The sequence below is a fragment of the Simochromis diagramma genome, unplaced genomic scaffold, assembly GCF_900408965.1.
Source record: "Simochromis diagramma unplaced genomic scaffold, fSimDia1.1 OVJJ01000567.1, whole genome shotgun sequence".
Taxonomy (NCBI): domain Eukaryota; kingdom Metazoa; phylum Chordata; class Actinopteri; order Cichliformes; family Cichlidae; genus Simochromis; species Simochromis diagramma.
In genome coordinates this window covers 638,894-658,686 of record NW_024386973.1, presented here as the reverse complement: position 1 = coordinate 658,686, position 19,793 = coordinate 638,894, and the positions used below count along the sequence as shown (strand labels likewise).

General features: G+C 46.7%; 1 protein-coding gene across 5 annotated transcripts in view; it reads right to left on the bottom strand.

The window, feature by feature from the left end:
• Positions 1–411: 411 nt before the first annotated feature.
• Positions 412–19,793, bottom strand: part of fars2 (phenylalanyl-tRNA synthetase 2, mitochondrial) — a 129,372-nt gene continuing 109,990 nt past the window's right edge. For all 5 annotated transcript variants that reach the window (XM_040039503.1, XM_040039500.1, XM_040039499.1 and 2 more), the window contains one exon: positions 412–2,200. In XM_040039503.1, coding sequence (XP_039895437.1) covers positions 2,062–2,200 — 139 coding nt within the window. In that variant the 3' untranslated portion in view covers positions 412–2,061. The remainder of the gene's footprint in view (positions 2,201–19,793) is intronic.

Genomic DNA, 19,793 nt, shown 5'->3' with positions numbered 1-19,793 from the left:
GCATCATGTGAGGCGTCCTCAGCTCGCTGCTCTGAGGTGTGTTTGGGTTCATCGCCGCCAGCAGGAGTCCAGCCTGCTCCATGACTCGGCGTGGGCTCATCGGCGAGGGGACGCTTCGTCCTCGTTTCCTCTTCTGTTTAACTGGATTCAATCCATCAAATCTTTATTTTGACCATAAAAACACACGAGCAGGAATGCAAAGAGAGAAATACTCCGTTTGGATGGGAGGAAGTGGGAGGGGCTAAGTGGTCATGACTTCCTGTATTTGGATTTACTTATAGTAAATCAACAAGTTGATTAACAGACAGTTTTTATGTTTTTAATCAACATATTTTTAATGTTAAATATAATTATTATTTCTGATCTCTCTGCTCTGCAGATGTGAAATAAAAACACACTCGAACAACAACGTGACCAAAAACTTTTAATGTTTTTATCTAAACACAGACGGCGGCTCGTTAAAGCGCTCGCACATGAAGGAAATGAAGACAGAAACGTTGGTTTTGTAAATACTAAACTCATCGTTCGCTGCTTTGTTTCCTCTCTCACAGAAACAACTTCAGGCTGAGATGCAGAGAGAGTCCATCCCGATGTTCCCGGAGGTGATGCTGGATTTCCTGTTCTGAAGCTGTGAACGGGATTACACGTGTGACCTGGTCCAGCGGGAGGTTTCATACTCTAACTAAACCTGGAGCACGATCGGCGTTTGATGGAAACGTGCTCGTTACAGGACCAAACTGTAATGTGAGGGAGTTCTGCAGATGCTGCACGTATCAGTAAAATCTGACGTGAGCAGATGAAGCACCGCGAAGCTGTTCGGTTCTGCTCTGAAACTAAACTCGCCCATAAACACCAGCTGCACAGCAGGAGCTGAGAAAACAACGTTTCTTCTTCATTTCACATCAGTTTGCCTCAGTTGAGCTGAAGCAGCAGATACACAGATTATCTGACCTCCTCACAGGAACACTGATCCTACATGTTGGTGTCAAACTGATCTCTGCCTGTGGTTGGAGGGCTAGGGATGGCGTCTTATCACATGACCACCTGTGCTTTCGCTCTCGACCTTTTCACCTTCGAACATCCTCAAACATCAGCACAGTGGATTTCAGAGAGCTTCTGGCCGCTCGCCTGCAGGTCCAGATGTTGGCATCTGTTTATAGAGATTATTGTTTGGACGAGGACGTCGTCTAGAAAGATAAACTAGATAAACTAAAAGATGGAACCTCAGGCACTGATTTTGAAAAGCAAAGCATGTGTCGAACAGGCGGATGTTACCTCACCCAAACCTGAACCCCTGTGAGGTCCAGCTAACTTAAACCAGACCAGGCCCACCTCCACGCTGCTGACGCCTTCCTGAAGTTGCTGAAACTTTTGCAGGTGCAGAGTTTCCCCTGCATCCGCCTGCTGCTGATTTATTTCTGTATCTGCACATCATGTTCTTGCACATTTAAAAATAAGAAGCCAAAAGCTGAATTTGCCGGCTCTTCTCAGAATATCATTGTCACAATAATGATGGAAACACAAATCACTGAAAGTGACTCATTCTCATGTGCTGCAGAGGCCGTCACGTCTCAACGCGGCGAGGTCTTTCTGTGTCCGCCCGGCGAGCACCGCGACGTTAATAATGACGGAACAAACCGGAAAACATCCGAAGGATGTGCAGACGGCGCTCGGTTCAGTCTGATGGATTTATTATCCGAGGCAGGGACGATAAAGACGCTCTGATGTTCTCTGTAGTCCGAGCAGCTGCCGAGGTCCAAACGGCCGAGGAGGTGTGTGGGAAATTAAAAGTGACACAAGTGAATGTTTCAGCCTCGAGAGGAGCTGCAAAGGTACTGCTGTGTGTGTGCGTGTGTGTGTGTCTGTGTGTGCGCAGCATCAAAGACAGTGACGTCTTTATTGAAGTCAACGCGTTTCCCCTCACAGTGAAATCTCACAGCTACGGGGATGTGACGAAGCTGCTTAACAGCTCTGAGGTATAGAAATACATTTATGTGTGTGTGTGTGTGTGTGTGTGTGTCTGTGTGTGTGTGTGTGTGTGTGTGTGTGTGTGTGTGTGTGTCAGAATCGGCCCTGCACGCCCAGCTCGCTCTCGGCAGCTTGTTCGATTTGCTGGTGGACACGTCGGACCTCCTGCTGGGTCAGAGTTCGCTCCATGTGGCGGTAGATGATGCGGTAACAATGACTCCGCCTCCCGGTCCTGAAAGAGACACACACACACACACACACACACACACACACACACACACACAGTGAGGTTTCAGGTAACAGAGTGTATGTGAGTATGTACACCGTGCTCGACAGCGAGTTTCCGACTCTTTCGTCATGTTTCCTGTGAGCTGCTGTTCCGGCTCGGCTAAAAGCTGTGATGTGGATTTCTGGGATGTTTTCCCACCTTTCCCACTTTCCTGCTTTAACAGTGGATTTCTGGGTCGCTCCAATCAAACGGATCAATCTGAGGAATCGCTGTTATTATTAACTGTGCTGCAGTTATCTGTGCACGAGCGAGCAGACCGACGGTGTTTCTGTGCCGTTAATCTGCACGGCTAAACACAGACTGTATCCAAAGGATGGAGGCTTCGACTGACAGTGCGGAGCCTCTAATCGAGCTTCATGGCAGACGGCGGCGGCTCGTTAGTCACCCCCAAATCACCCGTTTTACTGTTTGACTGTAATGAAGCCATAAAACTGAGCATCATGTTTTATTCAGACCTGACAGTAAAACCGACACCATGAAGCCATCAGTCCAAACTTGTTGGATCTTATTGGATGTCAATCGATGCCGAGGAGCAACAGTCTGACTGTGTTTGTAGGGAGAATTTGATTGGTTAAGAAAACAGGAAGGAAAAACATGCAGGAAACAGGAAGTTACATCAGAAGACAAACCAGCAGTGCTGTGTTCTCATGCCAGCTTCATCCATCTTTACAATCACCTCCTCCTCTGCTGCTCCGCCTCCCACTACTCTGATTACATTTAAATGTTGGTCATATTTATGACATCATCATTTTATCATCCGCAGCGAAACAGCGCTGTGATTCGCCGTGAACCCCAGAGACCCACGGCAGGTGTGAACAAGGCCACAGACACCTGTGAGTCACATGACATTAAATCACAGTCAAAGGGACTAAACCCAACACTCTCTCTCTCCATTCAAGCTCTGTGTCGCTCGCCCGCTCTCGCTCTGCAGCTCGTGAATAATTGATCATCGATACGTTTGGAGGAAATGTCAGAGAGAAGAGACACAATTACACATTATATTTGTGTACACACACACACACACACACAGAGTGAATGGTATTTCATGTGATAGACTGTGTCGCTGCTGAATAATTGATGTCTCCATTATCCAGTCACAGAGTGGAGAGAGAGGGAGGGCGATCGATACAGTGACACCTGGACACACACACACACACACACACACACACACACACACAGCAGTGTGATAAATATGCGTGTAGTTTGCTGTCACACGTGTGGAAACAGACACAAAAACACAGATTTATGACAGAATATAGAAAACGTGAGTCCTGCAGAGACGGTTTACAGTCAGGGCTGAAGGTTCACACGGACTCGTGAGGCTCAGGCGCTGCTGTCCTTAAAACAAACACCAGTGGGAGTCGCAATGCAACTTAACAAAGATGAACTCTGTTTGGGACTAAACGTGTCAGCGTCAGGATTTCATGTGCTGCAAATGTTACATGAAGACACGGCAAGAGACAGCAGCAGCTCCGTGGAGATATCTGCGAGAAACACCTGCTCAGTGTCCTATTATTCAGCCCCACACAGGAACTCCTGCTACGCTAGACCCACTCAGCACCTAGACCCACTCAGCACCTAGGACCCACTCAGCACCTGGACCCACTCAGCACCCCCGCCACAGAGCAGGGAAACACCTCAGAGGCAAAACACTGACGTGCAGCTTTTCGCAGATGATGGAGTTCTGTTCATTTAGTCACACAAGGGGACGTCATTGGACCCATTCTAATCATTTTCAGCACCATGGACCTTACTACAGTAGCTTTGCATGACTCACAGCTCAAAATAATCCTTCTTTACTTTGTACCGGGCCTTTGTTCAGTCACTTAGCTCATCCTCCTTTTAAACCCCCTTTACACCAACTGGCTGCCATAAACTGAACGTTTGAATCCAAGTGGGCGGGGCTTCTGCATTTGATATTGCCATTTAAAGGTCTCTGCTCTCTATGACATCATACAGATCCAAGAGTAGAGAAAACTGCATGAAACAGAGTGTTTATCAGATCAGTCTGCAGCCAGACTGCATGTGGTTCACTTGACCTCGTAATTTTAAACTTTGGTCACGTTTGCTGTGAGCACCTATAGATCCAGTTTGAAGGAACAAACTGCGACTCTTCCAAAACTCTTCACTGGGAGCAGCTGTCAGTCACAGCTATGAATTATAATCACACAGAGCTGCCCACAAAGTACTTCAGCCAGTGAAAATCTGAATCCTGCTCTAAAAACAAGCCTTTAAAATCACAGCCCCGAAACATACACATGGTGTGAAGATGTAGAGTTAGCTATTGGACTCGCAGGACTGTGGCTGAACCAATCAGTGTGAGCGAGAAGAAAAAGAGAAGCTATCCTGGAGCCCACAGGACGCCCTGCATGAAGTCCTCCTCCGTCACATTTATAGACACACACACACACACACACACACACACACACACACACACAGATGTGTGATGTGGAGGATGGAAAAAGAAAATCTGAGCTGATCTGTTTCAGTTGTGTTTTAATTGGAGCATCGAGTTATTCATAGCATTTTAATTGCTGGAGGTGAAGCTCCTCCCACTCTGTGTTTGCCTTTCTTTCACATGAACACACTCGTTCACACCACCACGCTTTCACCACGTTACCTTTTGAAACGCTCGTCCTCTCTCTATGCTAATGAGTTTTGTTACTGACAGATTTAATCATGTAAGCGTGTTCACGAACACACGGTACGCAGCTACACGCCTCACACGGCTGGATGCGCTCTTTGTAAACGTGTCCTCTGTAACTTTAAACAAACAGACTCTGGTTTGTGTCGACAGACTTAAACCCTCCTCGTGTTTGGAGAAGTACGCTCTAAATAAATAAGGTCAGAGAAATCTAAGCGATAACGAGGAGTGGAGACAGCGAGGCAGGCTCGTTAAAGGGGACCTACCATATTTCCTGTCGCATGCACATGCAGTTGCAATGCTGGATGCACACATTACACAAATAATGAGGTCAGTTTATGTGAAAGCAATCGCACTGAGCCAAAAGCTCTGCGCGCTGCTCGAAACACTCTCTCTACTCACAGAGAGACGACATCCCTGCTGTCTGAAGCTATCGCAGTGGCCCCGCCCACCTGCTGTGCAAACCTTTCATTTACGAGGGGCAGCCAATCAGAAAACAAGCTCTATCAAGGGGACTGTGGCCTTAAAAGGAGGAAGGGAGCTTCAAATCCAGAGGGAGAAATACTGATCATGTTCTCACTGAGTGTGGGAACAGAGAGGCAAGCCAGGAAAGTGAAGGTCGCTGATTCAGCGAAATCAGGGCGGGGCAAACGCTCACAGAGGAGGGAGCAAAACAGAAGACAAGAAAACGGACTTTCAAATTAAAACAGGAAACAAACAAAACACCAGAGGCAGGAAATCAGACAGTCGCCTGGGCAGGTTAGTGGCCACGCCCCCTAAACTTAAGGCTTAGTAAACTTTAAATTAATGAGATATTAAATATTTTACAACCGTACAAATGTTATGATGGGGAGAAATTATCCACAGAGACCAAAACAGTTTTTGTATCAGGCTGTAAACAGTTTATTTCTGCTGTAAAGTTTTAACACGGGAGTCTGTGGACTCACTGCTGGAGCCTCTAGTGGACATTAGAGGAACTGCAGCTTCTTCTATCCTGGCTTTGAGGAGTCATTTTTCAAACTTGGAGGTTTTTGGTTTTCCTTCGGGTCCTGTCAGAAACTTTCATTCAAGAAATGATTTGTAAGTCTCTACTTGTACTTTAAATGTTTTTGAATCCTCAAACTTTCTAATTATTTTCCAGGTTCACATGATAATAAAGCAGATTTTCAGTAATGACCCCTGAAATCTGGTCGTAGTCTCAGGCTTGTTTACTTTCTCTTTGAACAGAAATGAGTGATTTCATTCAAAAGTCTGTAAAAGTGAAGTCATTGAATTGCAGCATTTGACAGTGGAGACCTTTAGCTTTCTTTAAAAAGAGGACGCTTCATAGAAAAACATGTTTATATTCCACAAATGGAGGCGCGAGCACCGAAGAATAAAATCCAACAGTAACAAGCATCATCGGTGTGCCGTCTTGAACCTGCGTTGGAATTGTTTATTCATGCCAGCAGTAATGAGAAGAAGGAAACTGGGAAGCCTGGGCGAGGTCAGAGGAGGACAGCAAACATGGCCGACGGCGTCACAGCCCAAACATTAAAAAAAAGACAAAAACATGATCGATTTGATGTCAGGCTTCAGCAGATGGTGGGATGGAGGGAAAGAGAGATGGAGGAGAGGGACTGAACTTCAAAGAGGAGTGTAATGTTTCACTGGGGAGAGGGCGAGAGACACCGGAAGTGAGTGAGAAACAGAGAGAGAGAGTGGATGATGATGGACACGCTTGAAAGAGGAGAGCTGGGTTTCATTCAGATGGAGAGAAAAACGAAGGGAAGCAGTGGGGAGGGTGAGCGAGATGGAGATAAACAGAGAGAGAGGGATCAATAGATGGAGGGGGGTGGAGATGAGAGGAAACCGAAGCAGCTGCCAACGCCCTTGAAAGCACCGTGCTGCCTTCACAGAGACACGGGAAAACCAGGAGATCTGACACTGTAAAAACCCCCAAGGAGGGAGGAGGGGTAATGAAGAGAGGAATTAAGGAAAGAAGGGGGAAAGGAGGGACGGCTCTCCCCTTCCTCCCACACTCCCCCCTCTCTTTAATCCTCCTCATCCCTCGGTTTGATGCAGATCTGCGTTTGTATCTTCAACACTTTTTTGTTTCTACCGTGAAGAGAAACAAACCCTCCGAGGTTTATCCGCCCTCCTCAAACAGATCCCACTTTGTTCGTCTCTTCTTTAAATAAAGTGAATGTGCGTACATACAAGCAGACCTGAGAACAGATGCCCTGCAGGAAGACGGCTGCAGCGTTTATGTAACATCATTGTGTCTGATGGATATTCGAGCCTCAGACCGTCTGCTAATTACACAGATTCTTGAGCGCTGCGAGAGCGATCGCTAAAACCTCTCGCGGTGACACTTAATTTGTTGCCGCGTTCAAATGTGGGGCTTAATGTGCCACCCTTTGCAACGCTGGCTCTGAGAAGTCATCTTCATACATCACCAACTCCTCCCGCTGATGCTACCGTCGCCCGCTGGATCATGTTCACAGGCAATGTGGACGAATCAGAGCGGGAGGAGGTCGGGGTGGGTGGAGGTCAGGTGACCAAAAACAGAAGAGCTCAAAGTGTGCTTACTTCCTGTTTCGGGTCCCTGTGTGTTCAGCCATCTAACAGAGAGTATCTTGTTTTGGGACATAAATACTGTACCAGTGAAAGTGGCTGTGATGGTATTAAACTGCACCATACTTCGAGGGAGGCTTGTTTGAATTGCTCAGATCTTCCTGATCTGAACCTCGTAACACCCACCACCTCCTGCACGTGCTCAGTGAAGGTTCTGCTGCTGTATGAAGCAGCACGGTCACGATTTTACAAGTTACATCTTCTGGAGCAAAAAGACTAAACCAGGCTGGTTTGGTTCCTCCTCAGACATCAGGCACAACTACAAGTCTGACACCAGCTGAAGGCGTAGGCATGGAGCCTTCGGGTGGGGGTTTAAATGTGTCAGAGGTTTAGGGTCATCAAGGTTACACCACTGCACCTATGAGCACATTACGTAGACTGAAGGCAAAAGGTGTTGAATCATAAATCACAAAAAAGTCCAGTTACCTTCATTTCCAGAGCTTAAGACCTGCACGACTGACAACCTACACACAGGTGGCTAATTCACTTTAGCACTACGCTACGTTAGGCTACGACAAGGGTTGTAGCTCCAGGCCTCGAGGGCTGGAGTTCCCCACCCTTGGGCTACGATGGTTACCTCGATGCCCACCATCCACCCCAACCTCCTCCTGGGGACTCTGATGTAGAGCCGACGTGACTTCATGTAGAAGATGCCAAACAGCCACCACGATGCCTCCTGGCATGCAGCTGTTTTATTTTAAGCCGTACATGACATTCAGACGTAGAAAACAGGATGCAGATCACGAGGAAAAAAATCTAAACAGGTAGGTCAGATAAAACTCACACCTGTCCAGTTGCCATGGAGAAGGAGATCAGGTGGAATAACCTTCATTCCTGCTGTAAAGTTGGACTTTTTGACTCAGTTTTGGCACAGGCCTCTGGTGGACATAAGAGGTACTGCAGTTTTTGGCGATTTTCAGCCTGATTGGACGAGCATCATCCATTAAAAAGTTCCTCTGAACACGAGTCAGTGATTTTGTTTCCACCCTACACAACATGAGACGGGCTGTTACCGAGGAAAGGAATTAGGTCTGAATATCGACCTGCCCTTTAAACCTAACAGATTCACCATGATGGGATAAACTCCTTATTTCCTTTTAAAGGTGACCTCGTGATACGTTACTGAAAGAAAGCAAAGACACCCTCTGCTCTCTCACTGTTAAAAATGGCTTTCAAGTATCTTCAGAGTTTCTAGATGTCTGTGTAAACATGTAGGTGATTAGTCTGGAGCTGGAAATGAGGCATTTATAATGAATAAATACTGATTCTCGGGGCTTCTGTGACAGTTTGGGGAAGATCAGCACCTGAAACCAAAGCTGAAGGAAATCAGAGACTTTGAAAGAGAAATCTGCGATTTTTGAGAAAGAAGGAGAAGCAGCGAGGACAGAGAGAAGCGAACAGAGTTTAATGAAACAGTGTGGGGAGCGTCCGGCTGCTGTTTGCTCTGGATTCGCCTCGTTTGTCTGATTAAACCAAACAAAATTAAACCTGGATTTTAAACGCTCATTGAGAGCAGCCCTCACAGGCCTTCATCACACCTGTGAACACCTCTGCTTTCATTCAGTCGTTTCCTGGTTTGAGCGAGTGGATTAAACGCTCGTCCTCCTGATTCTTCCTTCAAAGACCTCCCATCCTGCTCTCCTCCTCCACCCGTCCATCCCCTCCGCCGGGCCAGCACAGAGCCGAAATCAATTAGTATTCTATTAAGTGGCTGTGATGTGTGCGAGTGTGAACCGGAGGCTCTCCGCTCTCGTTAATCTCACCATTTAGATCCTTCCTAATTGGGACGGACAGTCAGACGGAGGACGGGAGGAAAACCGGAGGGCAGGAAGGAAGGGGAGCTTTGAACCGCCGTCGTAAACACAAACACGCCGAGAATGAAACGTAACGCCGCTAACGACACAATAATTATGAGAAAGTCTAAATAAATGTTGATATGAATAGTAATCGGCTCAGCTGTCATCTGCATGCGCTGCAGAAAATACTCACAACAGTCTTCAGTGTCAAGCTGCCAAGTAGTTCACATCTCAGACGTCATAAAAGACAAAGCTGCATATTTAAAGGGACATTACTCCGGATGTGCCGATTTAATGAAAAGCCTTCATGGTTTATGGCTTTTGGCCCAGCGCGAGGACAATCAGCGTGCTGTCAACACAACAAACAGGGGAGTGCACACAGTCAGTCAAGCCCCTTCAAGAATTATCACAAGTTCAGCCAAAACTTATTTATTAGTAAAACAAAAGTCACACTGTCAGATTTACCAGCACTTTTATCGGGAGTGGTTCAACAAAAGCAGACTGCAAACCTCCGTCAACCTTTGTCACGGATCCAGAAGGATGTCTGGATCTGGGCTGGTTCGTGCCAGTTTCCACGTTTCCCAGTGTGAACATAAGACAAAGAAAGTAAAGAGTCTTTCCACAAACTCCTGGATCCAGATCCATGTCCAAGCCCAGCCTTTCCATCTAAACCAGTCACATACACATCCAACAGACACTAAATATCTTGTGTTGTCATCACTGCATGCTGTATTAGAGCCGGGTGGATGTTTCAAACAGTGTCAACACGGTCCTCCTTATTAGTGCCTGAGTGGTTTCCTTCAATGATCAGCTGACTGAAACCAGAGGACAGAACGAGGACTTCTTTATGTTTATGATCCAGGAGACTTCATCCGTCCTACTAACAAACAGACTCGGGTATTTAACCACTAGCAGTGAGGAGTAATTTGCAGTACTGACCAAGCAGCAACCTTTAATGAAGCCCCAAACATTGCAGTTCCTCGAACGTCCACTTGAGGCTCCTGATTAGAGTCGCTGCAGATCAGTAAAGTGACACCGAGTCGAGCACGAGTGAATCTGTGTTCGTTTCTTGATTCAGATGAAAAATAAACTTCAGCTTTTAAACCAGCTCTGAAAAATGTTCATGTTCAACAAAGGAAAAACAGACGTGAGCCAGAAAACATCTTCCAGCTGTAGGAGGACTGCCTGCCCTCAAACCCCAACTGTGACCTCTGACCTCCGTCCTGGAGGACTGGCAGAGATGGTGCGAGCATGGCGTCGAGTTGCCGCCACCTCCCTTCGTCAGCACCAGATTGCGGACAGAATCCTGGTGGATTTTCCGGACTAGAGCCAGAGCTCCTGCACAGCCGGCTAACTGCTACAGAGCGGCTCTGACTAATTTATGCATATGTATTAATAGATCAGAGGCAGCTCTCTCCAGGCCGTCGTGCCTCTTCTCCTCAGAAAAAAAGGCCAAATAAACAACTGAAGCAGAGCTGAGCTTCCACTCTGCACACTCAAAGGCCGGCTTCAGAAGCAGGCAGTCGTTTTGCATTTCCGCCTGCTGGATTTGTTTGATTTTGTTTGGATTTATTTCTTTCCACACGACCAGCACACATCTTCAAATACCGTCGCTGCTCCCTTGATAGTAAGAGAGCGTCATCACCAAACACGGTCAAGAAATGAAGCACATTAAAGGAGAAACTGAACCAAAACCTGCATCAAACAAAGACGTCACGGTGCCACATCCAGATGTTTCCTCCTGCCCGGTGATCCACCAACAGTCACGTAATGCCTCGAATCAAAGATCAAAGGCTTTTTAGGATCGTGATTTTAAATATTAAAATCTGATATTATAAAAATTATTGTGCTAGAAAAATTACGAGTGAAAGATGAAAGTAGTTTCTAGTTAACCCTAGGTCTAAGACATTATTAGCAGCCAGTAAGCTACAAACATGTGAAGTGTAGATCTGAATATCACTAAACAAAGGTGTCTGTGAAGGTTCTCAGTCATCCAGGTCATCGTAGTCAAAGGAGCTTGCAAAGAAAAGCGTCTGGACTTCTTTAAGTTACTTGAAGACGTTTCACCTCTCATCCGAGAAGCTTCTTCAGTTCTAAGGTCAAATGGTGGAGAGTCCCAGATATAAACCTAGTGGGAGTGACCCCCCACAGAGGGACAAAAGGACCCCCTGATGATCCTCTAATCGCCTGAGCCAAGGTGTGAAACTGGGTGTGGGTCCCAATCAGCCAGAGTTTCGGGTGAGCTCATTGTGAAACCTGGCCCCACCTTATCATGCGAATTCCTGAGATCAGATGGCCCAGGATGTGAGTGGGCGTTAAGGCGTCTGGGAGGGAACTCAAAACTGGATTATAGATGGCAGAGAGTTGGTGTCGTAAGCCCCGCCTCTGTTCAAAGATGGTCGCTCACAGTGGACATAGATGGCTTCTTTCACTCGTCTTTCAAACCATCTGTCCTCTCTGTCCAAAATGTGAACATTGGCATCCTCGAAAGAGTGACCTTTATCATAGAAGAGCCACCTCCACAGGACAAGACTCAGCAGTCCATCTGCATCTTAAGGATAAGATGGTGGGACTCTCCACCATTTGACCTTAGAACTGAAGAAGCTTCTCGGATGAGAGGTGAAACGTCTTCAAGCAACTTAAAGAAGTCCAGACGCTTTTCTTTGCAAGCTCCTTTGACTAAACAAAGTTATTTGCTACAAACAGTTTGACTGGAAACGACTAGAAAAGGGGAAGGTTGTAAATACCTGCTCATACCTTCTGCTATCATGACCCCTTAAATAAGCAGAAGAAAACGGCAGCATTGTTGGATGATACCCGTGGAGCTTCACCCTTTGGTTTTTACTCATTTTGCAGCTGTGAATGTTTGTAACTACCTCCAAGAAACAGGAAGCTCTGCAGTACTCTCTGCTCCTCCATGTTGAAAGAAACCAGTTGAGGTGGTTTTGAAAAAGCTACGTCCAGATGAACAGAATCCACTTTTTGAATGGATGGATGAATGTGCAGATGGGTGGATGGATGGATGGATGGATGTCATGATGGATGGATGGATGGATATCTCAATGGATGGATGGATGGATGGATGTCAGGATGTCAGGATGGATGGATGTCTCAATGGATGGATGGATGGATAGGTGGACAGATAGATGGATGGATGTCTCAATGAATGGATGGATGGGTGGATGTCAGGATGGATGGATGTCTCAGTGGATGGATGGTTGCATGGATGTCAGGATGTCTCAGTGGATGGATGGATGGATGGATGGATGAATGTCTCAATGATAGATGGATGGATGGATGGATGAATAGGGTGACAGATGGATGGATGGTTGGATGGATGAAAGTATGGGTGGATGATGGATGGTTGAAAATATGGTTGGATGGATGGATGGATGGATGAAAGTATGGGTGGATGATGGATGGATGGATGAAAGTATGGGTGGATGATGGATGGATGGTTGGATGGATGGGTGGTTGAAAATATGGTTGGATGGATGGATGGATGGAGGGATGAAAGTATGGGTGGATGATGGATGGATGAAAGTATGGGTGGATGATGGATGGATGGATGGATGAAAGTATGGATGGATGGTTGGGTGGTTGAAAATATGGTTGGATGGATGAAAGTATGGGTGGATGATGGATGGATGAAAGTATGGGTGGATGATGGATGGATGAACGTATGGGTGATGGATGGATGGATGAAAGTATGGGTGGATGATGGATGGATGAAAGTATGGGTGGATGATGGATGGATGGATGAAAGTATGGGTGGATGATGGATGGATGGATGAAAGTATGGGTGGATGATGGATGGATGAATAGGGTGGATGATGGATGGATGAAAGTATGGGTGGATGATGGATGGATGAAAGTATGGGTGGATGATGGATGGATGAAAGTATGGGTGGATGATGGATGGATGGATGAAAGTATGGGTGGATGATGGATGGATGAGTTATGGATGGATGAAAGTATGGGTGGATGATGGATGGACACACCATCTTGTGTAAATTCTGCTGTTCGTAATCGTTCTGTTTTTCAGACTGAACTGTCAAACTTGCTCCTTGCAGCCATTTCTATTCACACAAAATGTTTCTCAGCAGATTCACTGTCATATAAAAATGTCCTATATTTGCTAACGTAGAAGAAAAGGAAAATGTTCATCTACTAACCCGACTAAATGAAACTGAATCAGACTTCTGATGGAGTTCTCTGCCCTTTAATCAGAGAACATTGAAAGATGAATGGGTTAGGGTCAGGTTAGGGTTAACCCTAAGTTAATTTCACGTCTTTAGTGGTACGAGTGTTGTGGAGTTTACACAAGAAGTCATGAAACAGGGAGGACGTGACATCAGGCGGTAACAGAGTCCTAACAAACTGCAGTATGTGGTTTCCACTGTGAGGGACATTAAAGGATGGAAGGACAGAAGGAGGGATGGGTGCTTCCTCCTGGTTCTCTCTTGCCTCTGGGCATCCTGCACTTCAACCTCCAGAGAGAGGCAGAGACAGAGGGACGAGGAAGAGGAGGACGAGGAGTGTGAATTATTAACAGCTCTGTCACTGCAGCAGAGTCTGTCAGAGCAGGTAATAATAGACACACACACAGACTGGAGTCTGATCACCTTATCAATGCTTCAATACGAGAGGAGCCAAACTGAGCTCGTTAATTATTCACGAGTCTGGGAGGACACTCAGAGATTACTTTTGCTTTCAGTTTCAGTCGTCTCATCTGTCTGATCCTGAGCAGCTGACTGTCTTCTGTCTTTCTTTGGGTTTTGAACTGAGAAACTTTATTTTGGTGACTAAAACTAACAAAAAGCACACGACCAACATTTGATTACAACTCAGCTGACTCCGTTTAACCCTGCTGCATCGCACTCTCCTCGTCAAACATCACGCTAACACCGACCAAGCGGCTCGAGCGCCTTTTCACTGGTCTGAGTGTGTCTGTGCCTTTAGACTGTATATATACAGTGTGTGTGTCGCCTACTGTCCATCTGTTGGAGCTCCAGCAGACACGATGAGTGTTTTCCATGACTCACACACACCGTCCCCCTCCTCCTGGAGTCTTACAGCAGGTTTTCTTGATCCATCAATCAGTGTATCAGAAAGAGGCAAACATGAATCACGAGGAAGCAGATGTGAGGCAGAAAACAAAACACACTTATTCCTCCCATCAGAGGCCAATCAATCTCCAAACCGGTGGCTCGCATGAGTCATTCGAACAACAAAGTACTCCGGTGGCACCGAAGATGAAGAACTGTGTTAGAAAATATCTGATTTGTTGGTTAAAAAAAAAAAATCAAAGAAGCCTTTGTAGAAAATAAATGAAGCGAGCGCGTCTGTGAAGGTGCATTTCACCAACAAACATCCAAAGAAACCTTCAGACGCTGCTTTGTTGCTAATTTTCATCATGTTTTGATAAGTTCTCTGTGAAATGATCACAGCAGCTCCGGCTGCTTCAAAGTGAGAATGATGGATTTATGTGATTCATTTTACAAACTGTTTCAACTGTTTAAACATTCAACAGTAAAAAGTTTATGAGAAAACGAGATAATGGATCCGCAGCCTCGCTGTCGACCTTTACAAACCACCACCAGTCAAACTGGAAATGCATAATACCAGGGGGACACTGTCTTTACCCATGATTCCCACCTCTCAATAACGCAAATCCACTTGACATTAGCGGCGTGCGATTGGCTGCTCAGAGCGTATGGGCTCCACTTCCTCTCTGTTATCGTACTGAATAATTCAGGCGGCTGCTTAGCTGACGGCCGCGCTGGCATTTCCCCTCCGCTAATTGCTCGTTAAGTGTTCTACTTGACCTTTAGCAGGAGAATAAAATTTTGAGAGGTTCTGTCACAGGCGTCGGTGATTCGAGCCGCCCTCCGCGTGTTAAACTCCGCTCAGGTCTGACAGGCGGAGGGGTGTTCCCGCTGGATTACCGTCCGGTTCAAACTCCAGCTTTAAAGAAAGACTACTTAAAGTAGCTGTAACGGAGCGAGTGCATAATGGACCCTTTTGTCTTCTTGAGTTGTGGGATTATCAGATTAAAACGTCTCGACCGCTCCCCCGGCCTCTGCGACGGAGGCGTAAGTGAAACAGCAGTCGATCGCTACGTTAACACATGAAGGTCAGTCGCTCCAGAGAATGTCAAGGGTCTTAAAAAGTGTTGAGATGAAACTGACCCTCAAACATGAAGACCAGCAGCTGCCTCCTCCACAGAGGGGATCATAACCAACAGCCTATGGTTTAAACCCACCAGCTAATGGGAGGAAGTACCAGAAGAACTGCAGGGACTCAGGGAGAGGACGTTAGACCAGAGAAACCCTGGACTGATGTGATGAGTCCAGATGTGAGAGTTCTGGTTGAAGTTGCAGAGTCTTTATAAAACAGAGAAGGTGAAATGAAGGAGGAAGAGCTGTGATGGAAATTCACCTGCATGGATACCGAACATCCCAACTAGCTTGAGTTTAGCGGATCCATCACTGATTTTCAGCTGAGCCAGATCACCTCCAGGAGGTTCAGTGCTGGAGCGCTGTGTCAGACCCAAACCCAGCAGAGCTGTTAGGACCAGCTGGACCACAGAGTGAGCAAAGACGAGGCAAAGCTGCAGTTCGGTTACTCTGGTCTGAATCAGTTGATGAGTTTGTGAACTTGAACTATTCCTCGTGGTTTTTTTCGTTTTCACAGAGAAAAACCCAAGCAAACCAAAATACGTCACTACAGACCAGGTGATAATGTTCAGCCCGCTCATTGGCCAGATGTGTCGGGGGCGGAGCAACAAAGTAAATACAGGAAGACGGTGCTGTAACGTCTTGGCAAATTTAGGGTTACATCATAGCTAGCTGCTAGCCTGTACAGATGTTTGCACATCTGTAGTGTCTTCCTCCGGTGAGGATACAAAGCATACACTGCTATGGGACGGTTTTTAGCTCAAACTCACACTAAAAGGCAAAATATGCATATTAATGATCAAGGAAGTGACCTCACAGCCCATTGTTCCTTCAGTGGGCTGGTTTCAGTTATTATGCAAATGTCCTGTTTATAAGATTGAGTCAGCTGAGACTGAAGAAGTCACTTGGATGCGTGACGAAACGTTTCTCCCACTGAAGACGTCCAGATGAACAGAATCAACTTTTTGGGATTCGTGTGTTCACCAAGGAGGAAACGAACCAGACGCGGTTCAAACTGAGTTAATGCTGCAGGTGTGAAAACACCTTCAGAGAATCCTGCAGGTGGTTTTGTCCCAGGGCCAGCCTGCTGAGCCACATAAATCTGTGGGAACACGGCCGTGCTGCAGAGGAGACACCGGGACAAGTCTTTGCTGCTCCATCCTCTCCTCTCATATTACACTTCTAAATTTACACCAGCTCGTAGAGAAGAAACTGACTCTTTCCTTCACTGCTAAAAAGTGACTTTCTGCAAACTAGATTTTGTCCGGAGGCAGCAATGAAAATTTAACAACAACACATGCAGCTGTGGGCAACACACACACACACACACACACACACACACACACACACACACACACACACACACACACACACACACACACACACACAGGGTACAGTGGAGAAACCCATCACTGATTCTGCCACAGAGCTGCCATTAAACACAGCATCTGTCACCTCCCGTAGCCGTGGTCAGGAGAGAGTACACATAAAACTGCTGCCTTTGTGTCTCGCTCGCGCTAAATGATGAATATTTAATGTGATGGTGGCACTGCACTGAAACCAGCAGCAGCTACAGCTGACAGCTCGTGTTTCCTGTGTTTTTCTTCCTGCTCGCACCTGAGTGAAGCTGGATCGCAGTGAAATGTAATTAAATCAAACCCAGCGCGTTGGGCTTGTTTGCTGTGTTTGACCTGACGCGACACACGCTGATGTTTGTGCGGCCCCGTGAATGTGACACGGCTAACTTGTACCTGACAACAACGCTGCACTAGCTGTGAATGATGGAGATTTAAATGCCAACGTGTCTAAATGACTGTTTTTAAGTTCAGGTTAAAGCTGATGCTGCGTGCTGCTGGTTGCAGGGGCGGATCCTTGGATCCTTCTGCTGCATCGTTTTTCACAGGAGCTCCACGTCACAGGATGTGTCCATCTCAGGAACTGTCCAAGGTTGAGATGCAGTTTATCGTCTCTCGGGGGATTTTGTTTGGGACTCAGAGTTACTGCCACAGAGATCCTTGGGCTTTAGCCAAAAATAAGACTTCTGGTTTGTCTATGTCAAAGCCAGCGACTGATTTAGCTACTAACAGACCGGCGCTGAGAGCAGAGGTGCTTCACGAGGTGATTCACCCACCCAGGCGTACGGCAACATGAGCGCACAAAGTCAGCTTAGAGCTCAAACAACTGAACAAAGCCACATCAGCTCAGGTGAGAGCTCACAGGTGGAGCTCCTCTGCAGTGGTGCCTCCACTGCTTCGCTCAGGCGAGGAGGCTGGTGACCCTGTGAGGTTACCAGAGCTCTTTGAGTCCATCCGCTGCAGCTTCAGCCTGTAGCCACCGAGTACGACTCGGTCAGGAATATCTGTGGTATGGGTAAAAACACGCCCCTAAATAACAACCTGGGAGCGACAGCATCCTCTCCAACGAATGCATTGCACGTACCTAAGAAATCATGTGATACCTCAGGAATGAGAATGGCACAGATATTTGGGCACAGAGGCGACAAAAGGTATCCTGAAAACGTCACGGTGCAGGATAAACATCCACGCCATCATCACGAGGCCGAGGAAACCAAAGCATGCGGGGCTACGCTCCAGCGCGAGGATATGTTGTTATTCTGATATTTTTCTGAGAAATCTCACAGGAAGTAAACAAGCTCTCCCTCTCTCATTCATATATGTTCCCTCACTCTCACTTGAAGGCACTTCACTTACTGCAGATGTGTGTGTGCGCGCGCGTGTGTGTGCTGTGGGTCGATACAAGTTGAAAGACAAACAGGAAGCTACTTGAGTGAGTTTGTGTGTGTGTGTGTGCGTGTGTGTGTGTCTGTTAATCATATTAGGATGGAGGGAAAGCAGGGAGAGAGCATCATCATCAGGAAAATAGAAGCCTCGCTTTCCCACAACCACTAAAGCCCGGCTGAGAGTTTCTGAGTTTGTGAGGACACATTTCAAGGTTTTAACCTGAAACCACTGCAGCAGGAGTAGGGATGGGAATCGACCACCAGTTCCCAGTAGTCCAATTCCTTGGAATCATTAGTCTGCCTGCCTATCGATCCCACTTATCACTTTTTACACTCAGCTGATTGCACTACAATCAGTTGATTTCAGTTCACGTGTCAGAGGAAAACAGTGACGCAGTCTAGAGCGTGGATGTGGACATCGATTTTATTTTTACTGAACAGAAGGACGAGATAGATGGCAAAGTGGAAAACGGCATCCACGATACACAAGACAAGACAGCATGCTAACGCTAAGCTAGCCAGACAGCATGCTAACGCTAAGCTAGCCAGACAGCATGCTGTCTAGCTTAGCGTTAGCATGCTGTCTAGTTAGCTTAGCGTTAGCATGCACATGCATGCTAACGCTACGCTGTGCATTAGCATGCACAGATTTTTATTGGACTTACGATTGTCGGTTGAAAAATTTTACATATCGCCCAACCGTTGTGTGCGTGTGTGTGTGTGCCCGTTTGCCACCAGTGGAATCATTTATAATACATTTTCACAATCTCTTCAGTAACATGAGCTCTCTGAGTGTGTGTGTGTGTGTGTGTGTGTGTTTGTTCAGTCTCAGTACGTGGACCTGTCTCTGTTTTAGGGGCACACAGTCCTCACATGGTAAATGATGTAATGTTAGAGTGCAGAGTTTGTTTAAGGGCACAGATGTCCTCAGAAACATGACTCTGTGTGTGTGTGTGTGTGTGTGTGTGTGTGTGTGTGTGTGTGTGTGTGTGTGTGTGTGTGTGTGTGTGTGTAGCAGAGCAGAAACAAATCTTCCCGGATTCAAACCCACATCTCATCAGATTAAAGAGCAAACATGAAACAGGAAACAGGTAAGCATCATCGATTGGCGATGACTCAGCCTGTTCCCCGGACCAATTACATCCATTATTTCCACAACATTTATCAGCATCCAATCAGGAGCCCCGACATGAAACGTCCCGACACAATCGATTCACCTTGCAGCTTCACTAACCTGCAGCTGGAGGTTCGACTCTCAGCGTCTCCTGACAGGTTTACAGAGACTTTGACTTGCGGTGAGTGAACACAGAGACCTGAGAGGATCCACGCACGAGGAAACGCTACCTGTGGACACCTGCTACCTGTGCACGCCCTCACCTCCAGGATTCATTCTCTGATGCTTTAATAGAAACATCTTAGGAGCATACATCAGCTGTGAAGAGCTGACAACACAGAGCTCTAACTGCACCGGCCTGGTGCCCCGCCTGTAGGAACAGCAGGCTGCTCCTGTCTTTGAAAACACACAACGCTCGGCGTTATTATGAAACGTGAGCGCAAACGT